General features: G+C 48.1%; 2 protein-coding genes across 3 annotated transcripts in view; one reads left to right on the top strand and one right to left on the bottom strand.

The window, feature by feature from the left end:
• Nucleotides 1-19,064, top strand: part of LOC121539050 (synaptosomal-associated protein 25-B) — a 102,811-nt gene that overhangs the window by 855 nt on the left and 82,892 nt on the right. The window lies entirely within an intron of this gene.
• Nucleotides 11,632-19,064, bottom strand: part of LOC123481588 (vegetative cell wall protein gp1-like) — an 8,054-nt gene continuing 621 nt past the window's right edge. The window contains exon 2 of the mRNA XM_045206115.1: nt 11,632-12,431. Coding sequence (XP_045062050.1) covers nt 11,632-12,431 — 800 coding nt within the window. The remainder of the gene's footprint in view (nt 12,432-19,064) is intronic.

Here is a 19,064-nt window from a genome sequence, read left to right as displayed (position 1 = left end):
CATTCGTGCCCACCCACGGCCTCTGCCAAAAGCTCATTCGTGTCGCTGGATGAGAACACGTCTCTTTCTTCGGTTCAAAGATGGTGTAGCTTAAACCACACATTAAAGTAGTCACAGTTCCGTCAGCCAACACAGGGATAAGACGTGATTATGATATAGCCTAGCTAATACACTATGTGTAGGCAGAATCTCGGTGGGAGAGGAGCTGGGGGGGTTGCCTTATTCCCTGTGCCTTCTCCCGCTGCCAAGGGGATATCCCTCCTTCACACTAATTAATAGCTTACATTGAGCCTAAAGGCCCAGGGCATTAACCCTGGGAGCTGTGTATTTAGATCTGCATATACAGTGGGGAGAACAAGTATTTGATACACTGCCGATTTTGCAGGTTTTCCTACTTACAAAGCATGTAGAGGTCTGTACTTTTTATCATAGGTACACTCCAACTGTGAGAGACGGAATCTAAAACAAAAATCCAGAAAATCACATTGTATGATTTTTAAGTAATTCATTTGCATTTTATTGCATGACATAAGTATTTGATCACCTACCAACCAGTAAGAATTCCGGCTCTCACAGACCTGTTAATTTTTCTTTAAGAAGCCCTCCTGTTCTCCACTCATTACCTGTATTAACTGCACCTGTTTGAACTCGTTACCTGTATAAAAGACACCTGTCCACACACTCAATCAAACAGACTCCAACCTCTCCACAATGGCCAAGACCAGAGAGCTGTGTAAGGACATCAGGGATAAAATTGTAGACCTGCACAAGGCTGGGATGGGCTACAGGACAATAGGCAAGCAGCTTGGTGAGAAGGCAACAACTGTTGGCGCAATTATTAGAAAATGGAAGAAGTTCAAGATGATGGTCAATCACCCTCGGTCTGGGGCTCCATGCAAGATCTCACCTCGTGGGGCATCAATGATCATGAGGAAGGTGAGGGATCAGCCCAGAACTACACGGCAGGACCTGGTCAATGACCTGAAGAGAGCTGGGACCATAGTCTCAAAGAATTAGTAACACACTATGCCGTCATGTATTAAAATCCTGCAGCACACGCAAGGTCCCCCTGCACAAGCCAGCGCATGTCCAGGCCCGTCTGAAGTTTGCCAATGACCATCTGGATGATCCAGAGGAGGAATGGGAGAAGATCATGTGGTCTGATGAGACAAAACTATAGCTTTTTGGTCTAAACTCCACTCGCCGTTTTTGGAGGAAGAAGAAGGATGAGTACAACCCCAAGAACACCATCCCAACCGTGAAGTATGGAGGTGGAAACATCATTCTTTGGGGATGCTTTTCTGCAAAGGGGACAGGACGACTGCACCGTATTGAGGGGAGGATGGATGGGGCCATGTATCGTGAGATCTTGGCCAACAACCTCCTTCCCTCAGTAAGAGCATTGAAGATGGGTCGTGGCTGGGTCTTCCAGCATGACAACGACCCGAAACACACAGCCAGGGCAACTAAAGAGTGGCTCCGTAAGAAGCATCTCAAGGTCCTGGAGTGGCCTAGCCAGTATGCAGACCTGAACCCAATAGAAAATCTTTGGAGGGAGCTGAAAGTCCGTATTGCCCAGCGACAGCCCCGAAACCTGAAGGATCTGGAGGTCTGTATGGAGGAGTGGGCCAAAATCCCTGCTGCAGTGTGTGCAAACCTGGTCAAGACCTACAGGAAACGTATGATCTCTGTAATTGCAAACAAAGGTTTCTGTACCAAATATTAAGTTCTGCTTTTCTGATGTATCAAATACTTACAGTGGGGAAAAAAAGTATTTAGTCAGCCACCAATTGTGCAAGTTCTCCCACTTAAAAAGATGAGAGAGGCCTGTAATTTTCATCATAGGTACACGTCAACTATGACAGACAAATTCCGATTATTCTTTCCAGAAAATCACATTGAAGGATTTGTAATGAATTTCTTTGCAAATTATGGTGGAAAATAAGTATTTGGTCACCTACAAACAAGCAAGATTTCTGGCTCTCACAGACCTGTAACTTCTTCTTTAAGAAGCTCCTCTGTCCTCCACTCGTTACCTGTATTAATGGCACCTGTTTGAACTTGTTATCAGTGTAAAAGACACCTGTCCACAACCTCAAACAGTCACACTCCAAACTCCACTATGGCCAAGACCAAAGAGCTGTCAAAGGACACCAGAAACAAAATTGTAGACCTGCACCAGGCTGGGAAGACTGAATCTGCAATAGGTAAGCAGCTTGGTTTGAAGAAATCAACTGTGGGAGCAATTATTAGGAAATGGAAGACATACAAGACCACTGATAATCTCCCTCGATCTGGGGCTCCATGCAAGATCTCACCCCGTGGGGTCAAAATGATCACAAGAACGGTGAGCAAAAATCCCAGAACCACACGGGGGACCTAGTGAATGACCTGCAGAGAGCTGGGACCAAAGTAACAAAGCCTACCATCAGTAACACACTACGCCGCCAGGGACTCAAATCCTGCAGTGCCAGACGTGTCCCCCTGCTTAAGCCAGTACATGTCCAGGCCCGTCTGAAGTTTGCTAGAGTGCATTTGGATGATCCAGAAGAGGATTGGGAGAATGTCATATGGTCAGATGAAACCAAAATATAACTTTTTGGTAAAAACTCAACTCGTCGTGTTTGGAGGACAAAGAATGCTGAGTTGCATCCAAAGACCACCATACCTACTGTGAAGCATGGGGGTGGAAACATCATGCTTTGGGGCTGTTTTTCTGCAAAGGGACCAGGACGACTGATCTGTGTAAAGGAAAGAATGAATGGGGCCATGTATCGTGAGATTTTGAGTGAAAACCACCTTCCATCAGCAAGGGCATTGAAGATGAAACGTGGCTGGATCTTTCAGCATGACAATGATCCCAAACACACCGCCCGGGCAACGAAGGAGTGGCTTCGTAAGAAGCATTTCAAGGTCCTGGAGTGGCCTAGCCAGTCTCCAGATCTCAACCCCATAGAAAATCTTTGGAGGGAGTTGAAAGTCTGTGTTGCCCAGCGACAGCCCCAAAACATCACTGCTCTAGAGGAGATCTGCATGGAGGAATGGGCCAAAATACCAGCAACAGTGTGTGAAAACCTTGTGAAGACTTACAGAAAACGTTTGACCTGTGTCATTGCCAACAAAGGGTATATAACAAAGTATTGAGAAACTTTTGTTATTGACCAAATACTTATTTTCCACCATAATTTGCAAATAAATTCATTAAAAATCCTACAGTGATTTTCTGGATTTTTTTTTCTCATTTTGTCTGTCATAGTTGACGTGTACCTATGATGAAAATTACAGGCCTCTCTCATCTTTTTAAGTGGGAGAACTTGCACAATTGGTGGCTGACTAAATACTTTTTTTCCCCACTGTATGTCATGCAATAAAATGCAAATGAATTACTTAAAAATCATACAATGTGATTTTATGGATTTTTGTTTTAGATTCCGTCTCTCACAAATCAGGATAATGATACTGACGCACTTGACCATCTTTGCACTATAGGCCTAGTTTGAATGGAAGCAGGGTCTGGCAGACTGACTGACGTTTAGACTGGTCCCTCATGTCCTCCTGGGGTAAAGTGTGTAGGCAAGAACTTCAGTAGCCTGACATCCAAACTGATTTCCCAGTTGATTCACATCAGTGACGAGTGGCTAGAACATCAGCTGCTCACCCTGATCTCTCCCATTCACTGTTCTAACTCAGGATAATGAGACAGGAGCATTCTATTATATTTTCTCTAGTTTTAATGGATGCAGGGAAGGTCAGACAAGCATCTTCCAGAGATGCTGTGTAGGCTACCTGGCAGAATGTTGAAATTGTTCACATGAGTGTGTATTTACAGGTGGAGTGTTGGGCATGTTCCTTGTTGTCCCTGGCTTTGATGTGGTTTAAGGAGCCTGGGTTTGGCCAAGCAGGGTGAGAACAGCACAGAACAGAACAGAACAGCACAGCACAGCACAGCACAGAAGGTGGCCTGGTGGCTGAGTTAGGTTATGAGGATCACTCACTAACACACAGAATGGAGGGGGTCAGGGGTAGAGAGAGATAGAAAGCGCGGGAGACAAAGAGAGAGAGAAGAGAGAGAAAGTGAAAAAGGGACTGTGTGTTATGCAAGTGTATGAGATGGGTGCTCTGCTTGGTAATGGTGAGGAGGTAGAGGGAGGGAGAGGGGGAGAGGGGGAGGGGAGGGAGGGAGGGAGGGGGGGGGGGGAGGGGGGGAGGGGGAGGGAGAGGGAGAGAGAGGGGAGGGAGAGAGGAGGGGATGGGGGAGGGGCTGTGAACAGGCCTACTCCACTAGATTAATACTGTGGGCTTTATCCTCTCTGAATGGGACACTCTGGCTTTAGTCTCATAATCCCCTCTGGGAAAGATGATTGCTTCGAATCTCCTGAATACTGCATTGCCGTCACAGGCCTTACCACTACCTACATACATGTACACACACAAACACACACACACACACACTAACAGGCCTCGCTCTTTGACAGTTATATAATGAGGAAGGTGGCGTCTCATGTCACTGTGGTTAACATGTTTGAAGGCAGATTATATTTATAAATTGCCTATGTGTCAATTACTGTACTAGATGGCCCAAAGTTGGTTTCGTTCTAATACAGACTCTCATTGAAAGACAGGTTTCTGTAGAATCTGTGACTGAGGAATTCTTCCCTGCTCTTCAGAGCAGCTTTCTATTCCGATTTGCTTCAGTGTTTCAACAAGGATCCGTAATATTCCATGACGCCATATTGTCACAGGATGTTAGCACTAGCAGTGGGTGACAGTGTGTTAGCACTAGCAGTGGGTTACAGCGTGTTAGCACTAGCAGTGGGTTACAGTGTGTTAGCACTAGCAGTGGGTTACAGTGTGTTAGCACTAGCAGTGGGTTACAGTGTGTTAGCACTAGCAGTGGGTTACAGCGCGTTAGCACTAGCAGTGGGTTATAGCATGTTAGCACTAGCAGTGGGTGACAGTGTGTTAGCACTAGCAGTGGGTTATAGCATGTTAGCACTAGCAGTGGGTTACAGCGTGTTAGCACTAGCAGTGGGTTAGAGCATGTTAGCACTAGCAGTGGGTTACAGCGTGTTAGCACTAGCAGTGGGTTAGAGCGTGTTAGCACTAGCAGTGGGTTATATTATGTTAGCACTAGCAGTGGGTTACAATGTGTTAGCACTAGCAGTGGGTTACAGTGTGTTAGCACTAGCAGTGGGTTACAGTGTGTTAGCACTAGCAGTGGGTTACAGTGTGTTAGCACTAGCAGTGGGTTATAGCATGTTAGCACTAGCAGTGGGTTACAGCATGTTAGCACTAGCAGTGGGTTACAGCATGTTAGCACTAGCAGTGGGTTACAGCATGTTAGCACTAGCAGTGGGTTACAGCATGTTAGCACTAGCAGTGGGTTATAGCATGTTAGCACTAGCAGTGGTCAGTCAGTAGACAGACGGTTTAATATGATTAATATGAAACCAAAACCCACCTGTTATGGTTGGGTTAATGGTAGTTGTGTTGTATTGTGTGTGTGTGTGTGTGTGTGTGTGTGTGTGTGTGTGTGTGTGTGTGTGAGTGAGTGTGTGTTGTGTTGTGTTGTTTGTCAGGTATTGTCGGGTCATATTATGTGTCATGTGTCTACAGATGCACACACTGTCAGGGTTACAGGTAAAATGGAGACACACAAACTGTCAGGGTTACAGGTAAAATTGAGATGCACAAACAGACTGTGTAACATGACAAATACATTATCATGCACATTCTCAGCTGTACATGGTAATGAACACACACACACACACACACAGTCTTGTACAGCTAACCTTGTGGGGACACACAATTCAGTCCCATTCAAAATCCTATTTTCCCTAACCCCTAACCCTAACCCTAACCTGTACTCTTACCCTAACCCTAACCTTAACCTTAACCCTAACCCTAAACCTAACCCTAGCGCCTAACCCTAAAACTAACCTAGCTCCTAACCCTTAATGTAATTCTAACCCTAACACTAATTCTGATCTTAACTCTAAACCCCCTAGAAATAGCATTTGACCTCGTGGGGACTAACAAAATATCCCCAGTTGGTCAAATCTTTGTTTGTTTACTATTCTTGTGGGGACTTCTCACAAGAATAGTTAAACATGTACACACACACACACACACACACACACACACACACACACACACACACACACACACACACACACACACTCACACACAACAAAAAGTAGTTGCATGGTATTGATCCAAATCTACTGACTGTTGAATCAATTATCCACCATTAAAGAGATTCTCTGGTACTTTTGTATACTTTTTTGCCAGTAGTTCTGAAAGTAGCGCTCATGAGCCAAAAGGGGTCCCTGATAATGGTGTCCTACGCATTGGCTAGAACTGGAATTGCTAGGGGTCTGGCCCACGTGGGGGGGAAATTTAGCGGAAAATGGCGCAGCACAGCTTCCAGAAAAATAGTAGAACTGGGGATTTCATGGCTAATTGAGGTAAAACACTAATTTTACTCATAGATTATTCATGTATGAACTACACATTGACACGTCCAGCCCAAAGTGGGAGGGAATTTGTGATGTCTTTCATGATGTCATTGGCCTCCCTCTTGCTTGAGGAGCAATAGAGGAGCAATAGAGAACAAAAGAGGAAAGGACCCTCCCACTTGTGCTATGTCATGACTTACCTGGACCACCTATTGAGATGTGCCTTTTGTTAAGTAAATCAGGTGTTAACTGAGGTGAAAAGGTGACTGGAGTGACATTTTAAGTAGTCCAGGCTTCAGCCTTTTCACCAGCAACAGATCAATCCACAGCCAATCCACTCTATTCAATCCGCATCGCGGAAGTTCAGCTTTAGAGCGTGATTTACATTTAAAGGCAATATTCCTGCTTTAGCGGAGACTGTATTCACGGTAAACGCTGCATATGTCATCTCAATCTGAAATGACCTTTCAACTTCTATCACTTTACAGATTGAATAGAGCCCCTCATGAGGCTATCTCCCCCCCTCCCCCCCTTCATTACACCTCACCACCCCAACACACATGCACACACACACGGATACACACACAAACACACACTGGAACACGACCAATACTCTGTGTACCTGGCGCCGACGAAGATGGTGGCCTTGCGACTAGCTCTTAGGAAACTTAGCAGTATTTTGTTTTATTTTTTACATTATTAGCTCAGAATGTGTTTTGCATCATTACATACAGCCGGGAAATATTATTGGATATCAGAGCGGCGGTAACTCACCAGCATTACGACCAGGAATACGACTTTCCCGAAGCAGATCCTTTGTTTGCTCTCCCCAGGGCAACTGAACTGATTCCAGCGGCTGACCCAAAACATCGCCGGCGGAGGAGAGGCACTCGGAGCGGCCTGCTGGTCCGACTTAGGAGGTGGAGAAGGTGGAAAGCTTCAAGTTCCTTGGCGCACACATCACCGACAAACTGAAATGGTCCACCCACGCAAACAGTGTGGTGAAGAAGTTTGGCTTATCACCTAAAGCCCTCACAAACTTTTACAGATGCACAATTGAGAGCATCCTGTCGGGCTGTATCACCGCCTGGTACAGCAACTGCACCCCCCACAACCGCAGGGCTCTCCAGAGGGTGGTGCGGTCTGCCGAACGCATTACCGGGGGCAAATTACCCGCCCTCCAAGACACATAAAGCACCCGATGTCACAGGAAGGCCAAAAAGATAATCAAGGACATCAACCACCCGAGCCACTGCCTATTCACCCCGTTATCATCCAGAAGGCGAGGTCAGTACAGGTGCATCAAAGCTGGGACCGAGAGAATGAAAAACAGCTTCTATCTCAAGGCCATCAGACTGTTAAATAGCCATCACTAGCACATTAGAGACTGCTGCTGCCTATTGAAATCACTGGCCACTTTAAGAAATGGAACACTAGTCACTTTAATAATGTTTACATAGCTTGCACTACTCATCTCATATGTACAGTGGGGGAAAAAAGTATTTAGTCAGCCACCAATTGTGCAGGTTCTCCCACTTAAAAAGATGAGAGAGGCCTGTAATTTTCATCATAGGTACACGTCAACTATGACAGACAAATTGAGAAAAAAAAATCCAGAAAATCACATTGTAGGATTTTTTATGAATTTATTTGCAAATTATGGTGGAAAATAAGTATTTGGTCACATACAAACAAGCAAGATTTCTGGCTCTCACAGACCTGTAACTTCTTCTTTAAGAGGCTCCTCTGTCCTCCACTCATTACCTGTATTAATGGCACCTGTTTGAACTTGTTATCAGTATAAAAGACACCTGTCCACAACCTCAAACAGTCACACTCCAAACTCCACTATGGCCAAGACCAAAGAGCTGTCAAAGGACACCAGAAACAAAATTGTAGACCTGCACCAGGCTGGGAAGACTGAATCTGCAATAGGTAAGCAGCTTGGTTTGAAGAAATCAACTGTGGGAGCAATTATTAGGAAATGGATGACATACAAGACCACTGATAATCTCCCCTCGATCTGGGGCTCCACGCAAGATCTCACCCCGTGGGGTCAAAATGATCACAAGAACGGTGAGCAAAAATCCCAGAACCACACGGGGGGACCGAGTGAATGACCTGCAGAGAGCTGGGACCAAAGTAACAAAGCTTACCATCAGTAACACACTACGCCGCCAGGGACTCAAATCCTGCAGTGCCAGACGTGTCCCCCTGCTTAAGCCAGTACATGTCCAGGCCCGTCTGAAGTTAGCTAGAGTGCATTTGGATGATCCAGAAGAGGATTGGGAGAATTTCATATGGTCAGATGAAACCAAAATATAACTTTTTGGTAAAAACTCAACTCGTCGTGTTTGGAGGACAAAGAATGCTGAGTTGCATCCAAATACCACCATACCTACTGTGAAGCATGGGGGTGGAAACATCATGCTTTGGGGCTGTTTTTCTGCAAAAGGACCAGGACGACTGATCCGTGTAAAGGAAAGAATGAATGGGGCCATGTATCGTGAGATTTTGAGTGAAAACCTCCTTCCATCAGCAAGGGCATTGAAAATGAAACGTGGCTGGGTCTTTCAGCATGACAATGATCCCAAACACACCGCCCGGGCAACGAAGGAGTGGCTTCGTAAGAAGCATTTCAAAGTCCTGGAGTGGCCTAGCCAGTCTCCAGATCTCAACCCCATAGAAAATCTTTGGAGGGAGTTGAAAGTCCGTGTTGGCCAGCGACAGCCCCAAAACATCACTGCTCTAGAGGAGATCTGCATGGAGGAATGGGCCAAAATACCAGCAACAGTGTGTGAAAACCTTGTGAAGACTTACAGAAAACGTTTGACCTGTGTCATTGCCAACAAAGGGTATATAACAAAGTATTGAGAAACTTTTGTTATTGACCAAATACTTATTTTCCACCATAATTTGCAAATAAATTCATTAAAAATCCTACAATGTGATTTTCTGGATTTTTTTTCCTAATTTTGTCTGTCATAGTTGACGTGTACCTGTGATGAAAATTACAGGCCTCTCTCATCTTTTTAAGTGGGAGAACTTGCACAATTGGTGGCTGACTAAATACTTTTTTTCCCCACTGTATATACTGCATTCTATTCTATAATATTCTTCTGTATCTTAGTCCATCCCGCTCTGTCATTGCTTGTCCATATATGTATATATTCTTAAATCCCATTCCTTACTTTTTTGTGTGTATTGGGTATATGTTGTGTAATTGTTAGATATTACTGCACTGTCGGAGCTAGAAGCACAAGCATTTCGCTACACCCGCTATAACATCTGCTAAACACGTGTATGTGACAAATAAAATAAAATTAGAATTGTTTACAAATATTTTCCCAGCTTTTACAACAGGTTAGTGTTAAAGAGCTGTTAGTGGGTTTGTTGCTGTTCAAAGTGTGTGAGGCGAAACGGCCTTCCTATGAGTTGAGACTGCTGTTCTCTTTGTTACTGTGGAAGCTGTCCTTTAGCATCGCGCTGGATCTGTTATTCCTCCACAGCAGTCATACCTGCTCCAAATGACCATGACAAGTATAGGCAGACAAATATACAATAGAGAGAGAGGGTTAGTGAGAGAGAAAGGACAGGTGACAGAGAGAGAGAGGGTTAGTGAGAGAGAGAGAGAGAGAGAGAACAGGTGACAGAGAGAGAGGGGCAACATAAGAAAGAAGGGTTAAGGATGAAGATAGTAAAGGATCTCCAGCTCTGTGTTGTTGTTGTTGTTGTGCTGTTGTGTTGTTGTTGTTGTTGTTGTGCTGTTGTGTTGTTGTTGTGTTGTGCTGTGTTGTTGTTGTGTTTTATGGTGTTTTCTCTGCTTGCCGCCGTAGTGTGGAAGCTGTCATTTCATGCTCTTAGAGCCTCTAATGGGTTTCTGCGCTCCATGTTTGTCAGATTGCTTCAAATATTTAGCAGTGGGGTCGGCTGGTTCAGAGGGGTGCAGGGGTAGGGCTGGTAGGGGCAGGGCTGGTAGGGCAGGGGTAGGGCTGGTAGGGGCAGGGGTAGGGCTGGGGTAGGGGCTGGTAGGGGCTGGGAGGGCAGGGCTGGTAGGGCAGGGGTAGGGCTGGTAGGGGCAGGGCTGGTAGGGCAGGGGTAGGGCTGGTAGGGGCAGGGGTGGTAGGGTCAGGGCTGGTAGGGGCAGGGGTAGGGCTGGGAGGGGCAGGGCTGGTAGGGGCAGGGCTGGTAGGGCAGGGGTAGGGCTGGGGTGGGTTGGGGTAGGGCTGGGGTGGGGTGGGGTGGGTAGGGGTAGGGCGGGCAGGGCTGGGGTGGGTAGGGGCAGGGGCGGGCAGGGCTGGGGTGTTTTCTCTGCTTGCCGCCGTAGTGTGGAAGCTGTCATTTCATGCTCTTAGAGCCTCTAATGGGTTTCTGCGCTCCATGTTTGTCAGATTGCTTCAAATATTTAGCAGTGGGGTCGGCTGGTTCAGAGGGGTGCAGGGTTAGGGCTGGTAGGGGCAGGGCTGGTAGGGCTGGTAGGGGCTGGTAGGGGCAGGGCTGGTAGGGCAGGGGTAGGGCTGGTAGGGGCTGGGAGGGCAGGGCTGGTAGGGCAGGGGTAGGGCTGGGGGTAGGGCTGGTAGGGGCTGGGAGGGCAGGGCTGGTAGGGCAGGGGTAGGGGCTGGTAGGGGCAGGGGGTAGGGCTGGGGTAGGGGCTGGTAGGGGCTGGGAGGGCAGGGCTGGTAGGGCAGGGGTAGGGGCTGGTAGGGGCAGGGCTGGTAGGGCAGGGGTAGGGCTGGTAGGGGCAGGGCTGGTAGGGGCAGGGCTGGTAGGGGCAGGGGTAGGGGCTGGGAGGGGCTGGTAGGGGCAGGGCTGGTAGGGCAGGGGTAGGGCTGGGGTGGGTTGGGGTAGGGCTGGGGTGGGGTGGGTAGGGGGTAGGGCGGGCAGGGCTGGGGTGGGTAGGGGCAGGGGCGGGCAGGGCTGGGGTGTTTTCTCTGCTTGCTGCCGTAGTGTGGAAGCTGTCATTTCATGCTCTTAGAGCCTCTAATGGGTTTCTGCGCTCCATGTTTGTCAGATTGCTTCAAATATTTAGCAGTGGGGTCGGCTGGTTCAGAGGGGTGCAGGGGTAGGGCTGGTAGGGGCAGGGCTGGTAGGGCAGGGGTAGGGCTGGTAGGGGCAGGGGTAGGGCTGGGGTAGGGCTGGTAGGGGCTGGGAGGGCAGGGCTGGTAGGGCAGGGTTAGGGCTGGTAGGGGCAGGGCTGGTAGGGCAGGGGTAGGGCTGGTAGGGGCAGGGCTGTTAGGGCAGGGGTAGGGCTGGTAGGGGCAGGGCTGGTAGGGGCAGGGGTAGGGCTGGGAGGGGCTGGGCTGGTAGGGCAGGGGTAGGGCTGGTAGGGGCAGGGCTGGTAGGGGCAGGGGTAGGGCTGGGAGGGGCAGGGCTGGTAGGGGCAGGGCTGGTAGGGCAGGGGTAGGGCCGGTAGGGGCTGGGCTGGTAGGGCAGGGGTAGGGCTGGTAGGGGCTGGGCTGGTAGGGCAGGGGTAGGGCTGGTAGGGGCAGGGCTGGTAGGGGCAGGGGTAGGGCTGGGAGGGGCAGGGCTGGTAGGGGCAGGGCTGGTAGGGCAGGGGTAGGGCTGGGGTGGGTTGGGGTAGGGCTGGGGTGGGGTGGGTAGGGGTAGGGCGGGCAGGGCTGGGGTGGGTAGGGGCAGGGGCGGGCAGGGCTGGGGTGGGTAGGGGTAGGGCTGGGGTGGGGTGGGTAGGGGTAGGGCGGGCAGGGCTGGGGTGGGTAAGGGTAGTGGGGGCAGGGGTAGGGCTGCTATCCTGTTTCCCTACAGTAGGTCTCTGTGGGTTGATGTCCTGTTTCTCTACAGTAGGTCTCTGTGGGTTGATGTCCAGTTTCCCTACAGTAACTCTCTGTGGGTTGATGTCCTGTTTCTCTACAGTAGGTCTCTGTGGGTTGATGTCCTGTTTCCCTACACTAGCTCTCTGTGGGTTGATGTCCTGTTTCCCTACACTAGCTCTCTGTGGGTTGATGTCCTGTTTCTCTACAGTAGGTAGGTCTCTGTGGGTTGATGTCCTGTTTCCCTACACTAGCTCTCTGTGGGTTGATGTCCTGTTTCCCTACACTAGCTCTCTGTGGGTTGATGTCCTGTTTCTCTACAGTAGGTTGGTCTCTGTGGGTTGATGTCCTGTTTCCCTACACTAGCTCTCTCTGGGTTGATGTCCTGTTTCTCTACAGTAGGTAGCTCTCTGTGGGTTGACGTCCTGTTTCCCTACACTAGCTCTCTCTGGGTTGATGTCCTGTTTCTCTACAGTAGGTAGGTCTCTGTGGGTTGATGTCCTGTTTCCCTACACTAGCTCTCTCTGGGTTGATGTCCTGTTTCTCTACAGTAGGTAGCTCTCTGTGGGTTGATGTCCTGTTTCCCTACACTAGCTCTCTGTGGGTTGATGTCCTGTTTCTGTACAGTAGGTAGGTCTCTGTGGGATGACCCCTGTTTTCCCTACAGTAGCTCTCTGTGGGTTGATGTCCTGTTTCCCTACAGTAGGTAGGTTTCTGTGGGTTGATGTCCTGTTTCCCTACAGTAGGTAGGTTTCTGTGCGTTGATGTCCTGTTTCTCTACAGTAGGTAGGTCTCTGTGGGTTTTATGTCCTGTTTCTCTACAGTAGCTGGGTCTCTGTGGGTTGATGTCCTGTTTCCCTACAGTAGGTAGCTCTCTGTGGGTTGATGTCCTGTTTCCCTACACTAGCTCTCTCTGGGTTGATGACCTGTTTCTCTACAGTAGGTAGCTCTCTGTGGGTTGATGTCCTGTTTCCCTACACTAGCTCTCTCTGGGTTGATGTCCTGTTTCTCTACAGTAGTTAGCTCTCTGTGGGTTGATGTCCTGTTTCTCTACAGTAGGTTGGTCTCTGTGGGTTGATGTCCTGTTTCTCTACAGTAGGTAGCTCTCTGTGGGTTGATGTCCTGTTTCCCTACACTAGCTCTCTGTGGGTTGATGTCCTGTTTCTCTACAGTAGGTAGGTCTCTGTGGGATGACGCCTGTTTTCCCTACAGTAGCTCTCTGTGGGTTGATGTCCTGTTTCCCTACAGTAGGTAGGTTTCTGTGGGTTGATGTCCTGTTTCCTTACAGTAGGTAGGTCTCTGTGGGTTGATGTCCTGTTTCTCTACAGTAGCTGGGTCTCTGTGGGTTGATGTCCTGTTTCTCTACAGTGGGTAGGTCTCTGTGGGTTGATGTCCTGTTTCTCTACAGTAGGTAGGTCTCTGTGGGTTGATGTCCTGTTTCCCTACAGTAGGTAGGTCTCTGTGGGTTGATGTCCTGTTTCCCTACACTAGCTCTCTGTGGGTTGATGTCCTGTTTCTCTACAGAAGGTAGGTCTCTGTGGGTTGATGTCCTGTTTCCCTACACTAGCTCTCTGTGGGTTGATGTCCTGTTTCTCTACAGTAGGTAGCTCTCTGTGTGTTGATGTCCTGTTTCTCTACAGTAGGTTGGTCTCTGTGGGTTGATGTCCTGTTTCTCTACAGTAGGTAGGTCTCTGTGGGTTGATGCCCTGTTTCCCTACACTAGCTCTCTGTGGGTTGATGTCCTGTTTCTCTACAGTAGGTAGGTCTCTGTGGGTTGATGTCCTGTTTCCCTACAGTAGGTCGGTCTCTGTGGGTTGATGTCCTGTTTCTCTACAGTGGGTAGGTCTCTGTGGGTTGATGTCCTGTTTCTATACAGTAGGTAGGTATCTGTGGGTTGATGTCCTGTTTCTCTACAGTAGGTAGGTCTCTGTGGGTTGATGTCCTGTTTCTCTACAGTAGGCAGGTCTCTGTGGGTTGATGGGTGTGTTTATGCCCTGGGTAAAGCATCTGTAGTGGGGGTTAATACTGTGTAGATGATGTACACCTCCAGGACCAGAGGCCAGGGTGAACGGGTAATTTACCCCAGGAGGAGGCTGCGTGTCTGGGCTAATTCTGTCTCTGGCCCTGCTGGCTACGGAGGGTTGGTCTCTGAGGTGGAAAGTGTGTGGGCATGTCTGTGTGCATATGTGCATGCATTTATGTGAGTGTGTGTGTGCGTGTGTGCGACATGCATGTGTTTATGTGTGTGTTTGTGCATTCGTGCACGCATTTACATGTGTGTGCAACGTTTACTGAAAGCGTGCGTGCGTGTGTGCATGCATTTGTCAAAGTAAATGAGTGGATGTGAGTGCACAGCTGAATGTACCTCTATACACTGTCCTACAGTGGCAGATGTAGAGGTCACGACTGTTGGAACATTTGTGTGTGTGTGTGTGTGTGTTGGAACGTGTGTGTGTTGGAACGTGTGTGTGTTGGAACGTGTTTGTTTGTGTGTGTGATGAAACGTATGTGTGTTGGAACATGTTTGTGTGTGTTGGAACATGTGTGTGTGTGTTGGAACGTGTGTGTGTGTGTGTGTGATGAAACGTGTTTGTGTGTGTTGGAACATGTTTGTGTGTGTTGGAACGTGTTTGTGTGTGTTGGAACGTGTTTGTGTGTGTTGGAACGTGTGTGTGTTGGAACATGTTTGTGTGTGTTGGAACGTGTGTGTGTGTGTGTTGGAACGTGTGTGTGTGTGTGATGAAACGTATGTGTGTTGGAACATGTTTGTGTGTGTTGGAACGTGTGTGTGTGTGTGTTGGAACGTGTGTGTGTGTGTGATGAAACGTGTGTGTGTTGGAACATGTTTGTGTGTGTTGGAACGTGTGTGTGTGTGTGTGTGTGTGTGTGTGTTGGAACGTGTGTGTGGGTATATAGTAGCTCACATCTATTCTCCACGGCTGAACTGGAGTGTCTCTATTTAGACACACACACACACACACACACACACACAAGGAGTACCGGTACCGAGTCAATGTGCAGGGGTACGAGGTAGTTGAGGTAATATATACATGTAGGTAGGGGTAAAAGCAATCAGGATAGATAATAAGCAGAGTAGCAGCAGCGTATGTGAAAGTGTGTGTGTGTGGCATCAGTGTGTGTGTGTGTGTGTGTGTTGGCGTGTCAGTGTGGTATGTATGAGTGTGTGGGTAGAGTCCAGTGAGTGTGCATAGAGTCAGTGTAAGAGAGTCAGTGCAAAAAAGGGTCAATGTAAATAGTCCAGGTAGCCATTTGATTAACTGTTCAACAGTCTTATGGCTTAGGGGTAGAAGCTGTTCAGGAGCCTTTTGGTCTGAGACTTGGCTCTCCGGTACTGCTTGCCATGCGGTAGCAGAGTGAACAGTCTATCGATTGGGTGGCTGGGGTCTTTAACAATTTTCTGGGCCTTCCTCTGACACCGCCTGTTATAGAGGTCCTGGATGGCAGGGAACTCGGCCCCAGTGACTTACTGGGCCGTCCGCACCAACCTCTGTAGCGCTTTGCGATTGAGGGTGGTGCAGTTGCCATACCAAGCAGTGATGCAGCCAGTCAAGATGCTTTCAATGGGGAACCTGTAGAACCTTTTGAGGATCTGAGGGGCCATGCCAAGTCTTTTCAACCTCCTGAGGGGGAAGAGGCGTTGTCGTGCCCTTCTTAACGACTGTTCTGGTATGAGAGGACCATGTTAAGTCCTTGGTGATGTGGACACAGAGGAACTTGAAGCTCTCGACCCGCTCCACAACAGCCCCGTAGATGTGGATGGGGGCGTGCTCGCCCCTCCGTTTCCTGTAGTCCACGATCAGCTCCTTTGTCTTGCTGATGTTGAGGGAGAGGTTGTTGTCCTGGCACCACACTGCCAGTTCTCTGACCTCCTCCCTATAGGCCAGGGGTCACCAACCTTTTCTGAGTCAAGATCACTTTGAGTCAAAATGCAAGCTGAGATCTACCGCTCAGATTCTTTAAAAACATTAGTTAAAAAACGTAAGCCTATGCAACATTAACCAATTACAAACAGTACTGTAGCAATGAGGTTTGTGCAGTAAGCTATAGGCCCAATACATTATCACTACATATTGGCTATGCTTGAATTGTCCTGCCAATGTTGTTCTTCTCAGACCATTTTTTTAATAAATAAAAAAACTACATGTATATGATCACACTGGTAATAGATCATTTGTTGTATTACTTGTGAGGCACAGCTGAGTGAGCAAAATCATTTGCTGTTTTTTTTTTTTTTTACTGGACTGATGACCTGCGTCTGATGGTCAGTCTGAGAAAAGGGGACTCAGTCTTCCAGATAATGGCGAAACTCAAGTCGCACTGCATTATTTCTGCCTCATGCACCAATTCACGTTGTTACTCCTGTGACCAGAGAAAGTGAAATATTCCTTGATATTAAAAAGGACACAAGACGCTAATATATAACAACGCAAGCTTATCGGAACACTTTGCTATACTCCTTCATCGCAGCTGCAGTGCTTGTCGTAGCGCGAGTGGAAGTAGGGAGAACACACATTTTATGACTTATAAAAGTGTAGAACAAAGTGTTGACAATGCTGAATAACAACTTAAACATGAACTTACTCATAAAAACAGTTGCTCTTTGCCGTATTCGTTCAGTCTCTCACTAGTCATGGTTTTAAAAGTTTTGAAATCTCACAGTATCAACTTTGCCGTGCGTTCGAGGCTCCTTTTTTACAATCTTCGGCTCGAGGAAACGGTGCAGACATGGTGATCGGAGCTATCTGATTGGCCTGCGGTAGGCCTATAGGTGCACTTGATTTGCTCTCTGGGCCTGCCGGGTAGGCGGAGTTCTACCTTCAGACACATGAAATGGTTCAAAAAGGGAACACCTTGCCTTCCCGGCGCCAGGGCTGCTGAATCAACTGCACCTACCACCAACAGTGCCAAACAGATTTTAAAAATAGGCACGCGATGCTTTATCATTGGGTCTTTACAGAAATGTTTGGTGATCGACTAAGAATGCCTTGGAGATCGACCCGTCCATCGCGATTGACCGGTTGGTGACCACTGCTATAGGCTGTCTAATCGTCGTCGGTGATCAGGCATACATACCACTGTCGTGTCGTCAGCAAACTTGATGATGGTGTTGGAGTCGTGTGTGGCCACAGTCGTATGTAAACAGGGAGTACAGGAGGGGACTAAGACACTCCTGAGGGTCCCCCCGTGTTGAGGTTCAGTGTGGCGGAGGTGACGTTGCCTACCCTCACCACCTGGGGTCGGCCCGTCAGAAAGTCCAGGATCCAGTTGAAGAGGGAGGTGTTCAGACCCAGGGTCCTGAGCATGGTGATGAGTTATGACTATGAGCTACGGTACGTGCGTGTGTGTACAGGCCATATGGGAGTCTCCCTGACTTCCTAGTATCAGGGCTTTGGTGGAGTTAAGCCGGAAGGCATGCTATGTGCTGGAGGAAGATCCTCTGGATTTACACAGGGTGTGTGTGTGTGTGTGTGTGTGTGTGTGTGTGTGTGTGTGTGTGTGTGTGTGTGTGTGTGTGTGTGTGTGTGTGTGTGGATAAGGAGTAGATGGCCCTGACCCTGGAGCAGTAGATCTATAGACTGTAACGCTGAAGGAAACAGGAAGATCCTTTCAGTTCCACCCAGAGACAATCACCAGGCCTAAACCATACCTCTGCTGCTACCAGATTATAGAACACACACCATAGCTACAGATCCACGGGGTTTAAATATATTGTGCATGAATGCATGAATGCATAACCAAAAGGTGATTTATTTTAAGCATTATTATCTTTCACCAGGTCAAGCAACAGTAATAATAACATTCATGTAATTGTTATGTATTGAGTTTTGTTATTGGTTTCGTATTTAAAGGGACAATCTGTGATTGCTACATCCATTTTTATTAATAATTAGTAATAACATTGAGTTTTGCACAGCCTCAGTTCGTTGGGGCATAGACTCTACGAGGTGTCGAAAGAGTTCCACAGGGACGCTGGCCCATGTTGCCTCCAATGCTTCCCACAGTTGTGTCAAGTTGACTGGATGTCCTTTGGGTGGTGGACCATTCTTGATACACACAGGGAATCTGCTGAGCGTGAAAAACCCAGCAGCGTTGCAGATCTTGACACAAACCGATGCGACTAGCACCTACTACGACACCCCGTTCAAAGGCACTTCAATATTTTTTCTTGCACGTTCACCCTCTGAATGGAACACATACACAATCCATGTCTCAGTTGTCTCGAGGCTTAAAAGTCCTTCTTTAACATGTCTCCTCCCCTTCATCTACACTGATTGAAGTGTGTTTAACAAGTGACATCAATAAGGGATCATAGTTTTCACCTGGATTCACCTGGTCAGTCTATGTCATGGAAAGAGCATGTGTTGTGTATCTCTATTGCTTGTTAAAGAATATAACTTCTAGATTCAACTGTCCCACTCCCTCAGAACCCAAAACACCAAACTTTTTAACTCATTTGTTTGTAAACAACGTAATTGTAAACAAACACTATAACGCCTCATAACGTGGTTAAAAACTTAAATGTTGATATCATGGATGGTCAGTCCTTGTATCCATGAATTTGAGTGGTTACATTTCTCCAGCCCGAATCCCTCACCTGTTTACCAGAACAGTGGTGGGGTGCCTACTTTGTTATTGTTGGAACTGCAGAATGCCCATTTAAACACATTGTCAGATAGGCTACACCAGCAACCATGGATGGAGAGGGGAGAGGAGAGGGGAGAGGGGAGAGGAGAGGAGAGGGGGAGAGGGAGAGGAGGAGAGGAGAGGAGGGGGGAGAGGAGAGAGGAGAGGGAGGGAGAGGAGGGGAGAGGAGAGG

The sequence above is a fragment of the Coregonus clupeaformis genome, chromosome 21, assembly GCF_020615455.1.
Source record: "Coregonus clupeaformis isolate EN_2021a chromosome 21, ASM2061545v1, whole genome shotgun sequence".
Classification (NCBI taxonomy): Eukaryota; Metazoa; Chordata; class Actinopteri; order Salmoniformes; family Salmonidae; genus Coregonus; species Coregonus clupeaformis.
This window is presented reverse-complemented; position numbering and strand designations above follow the sequence as displayed.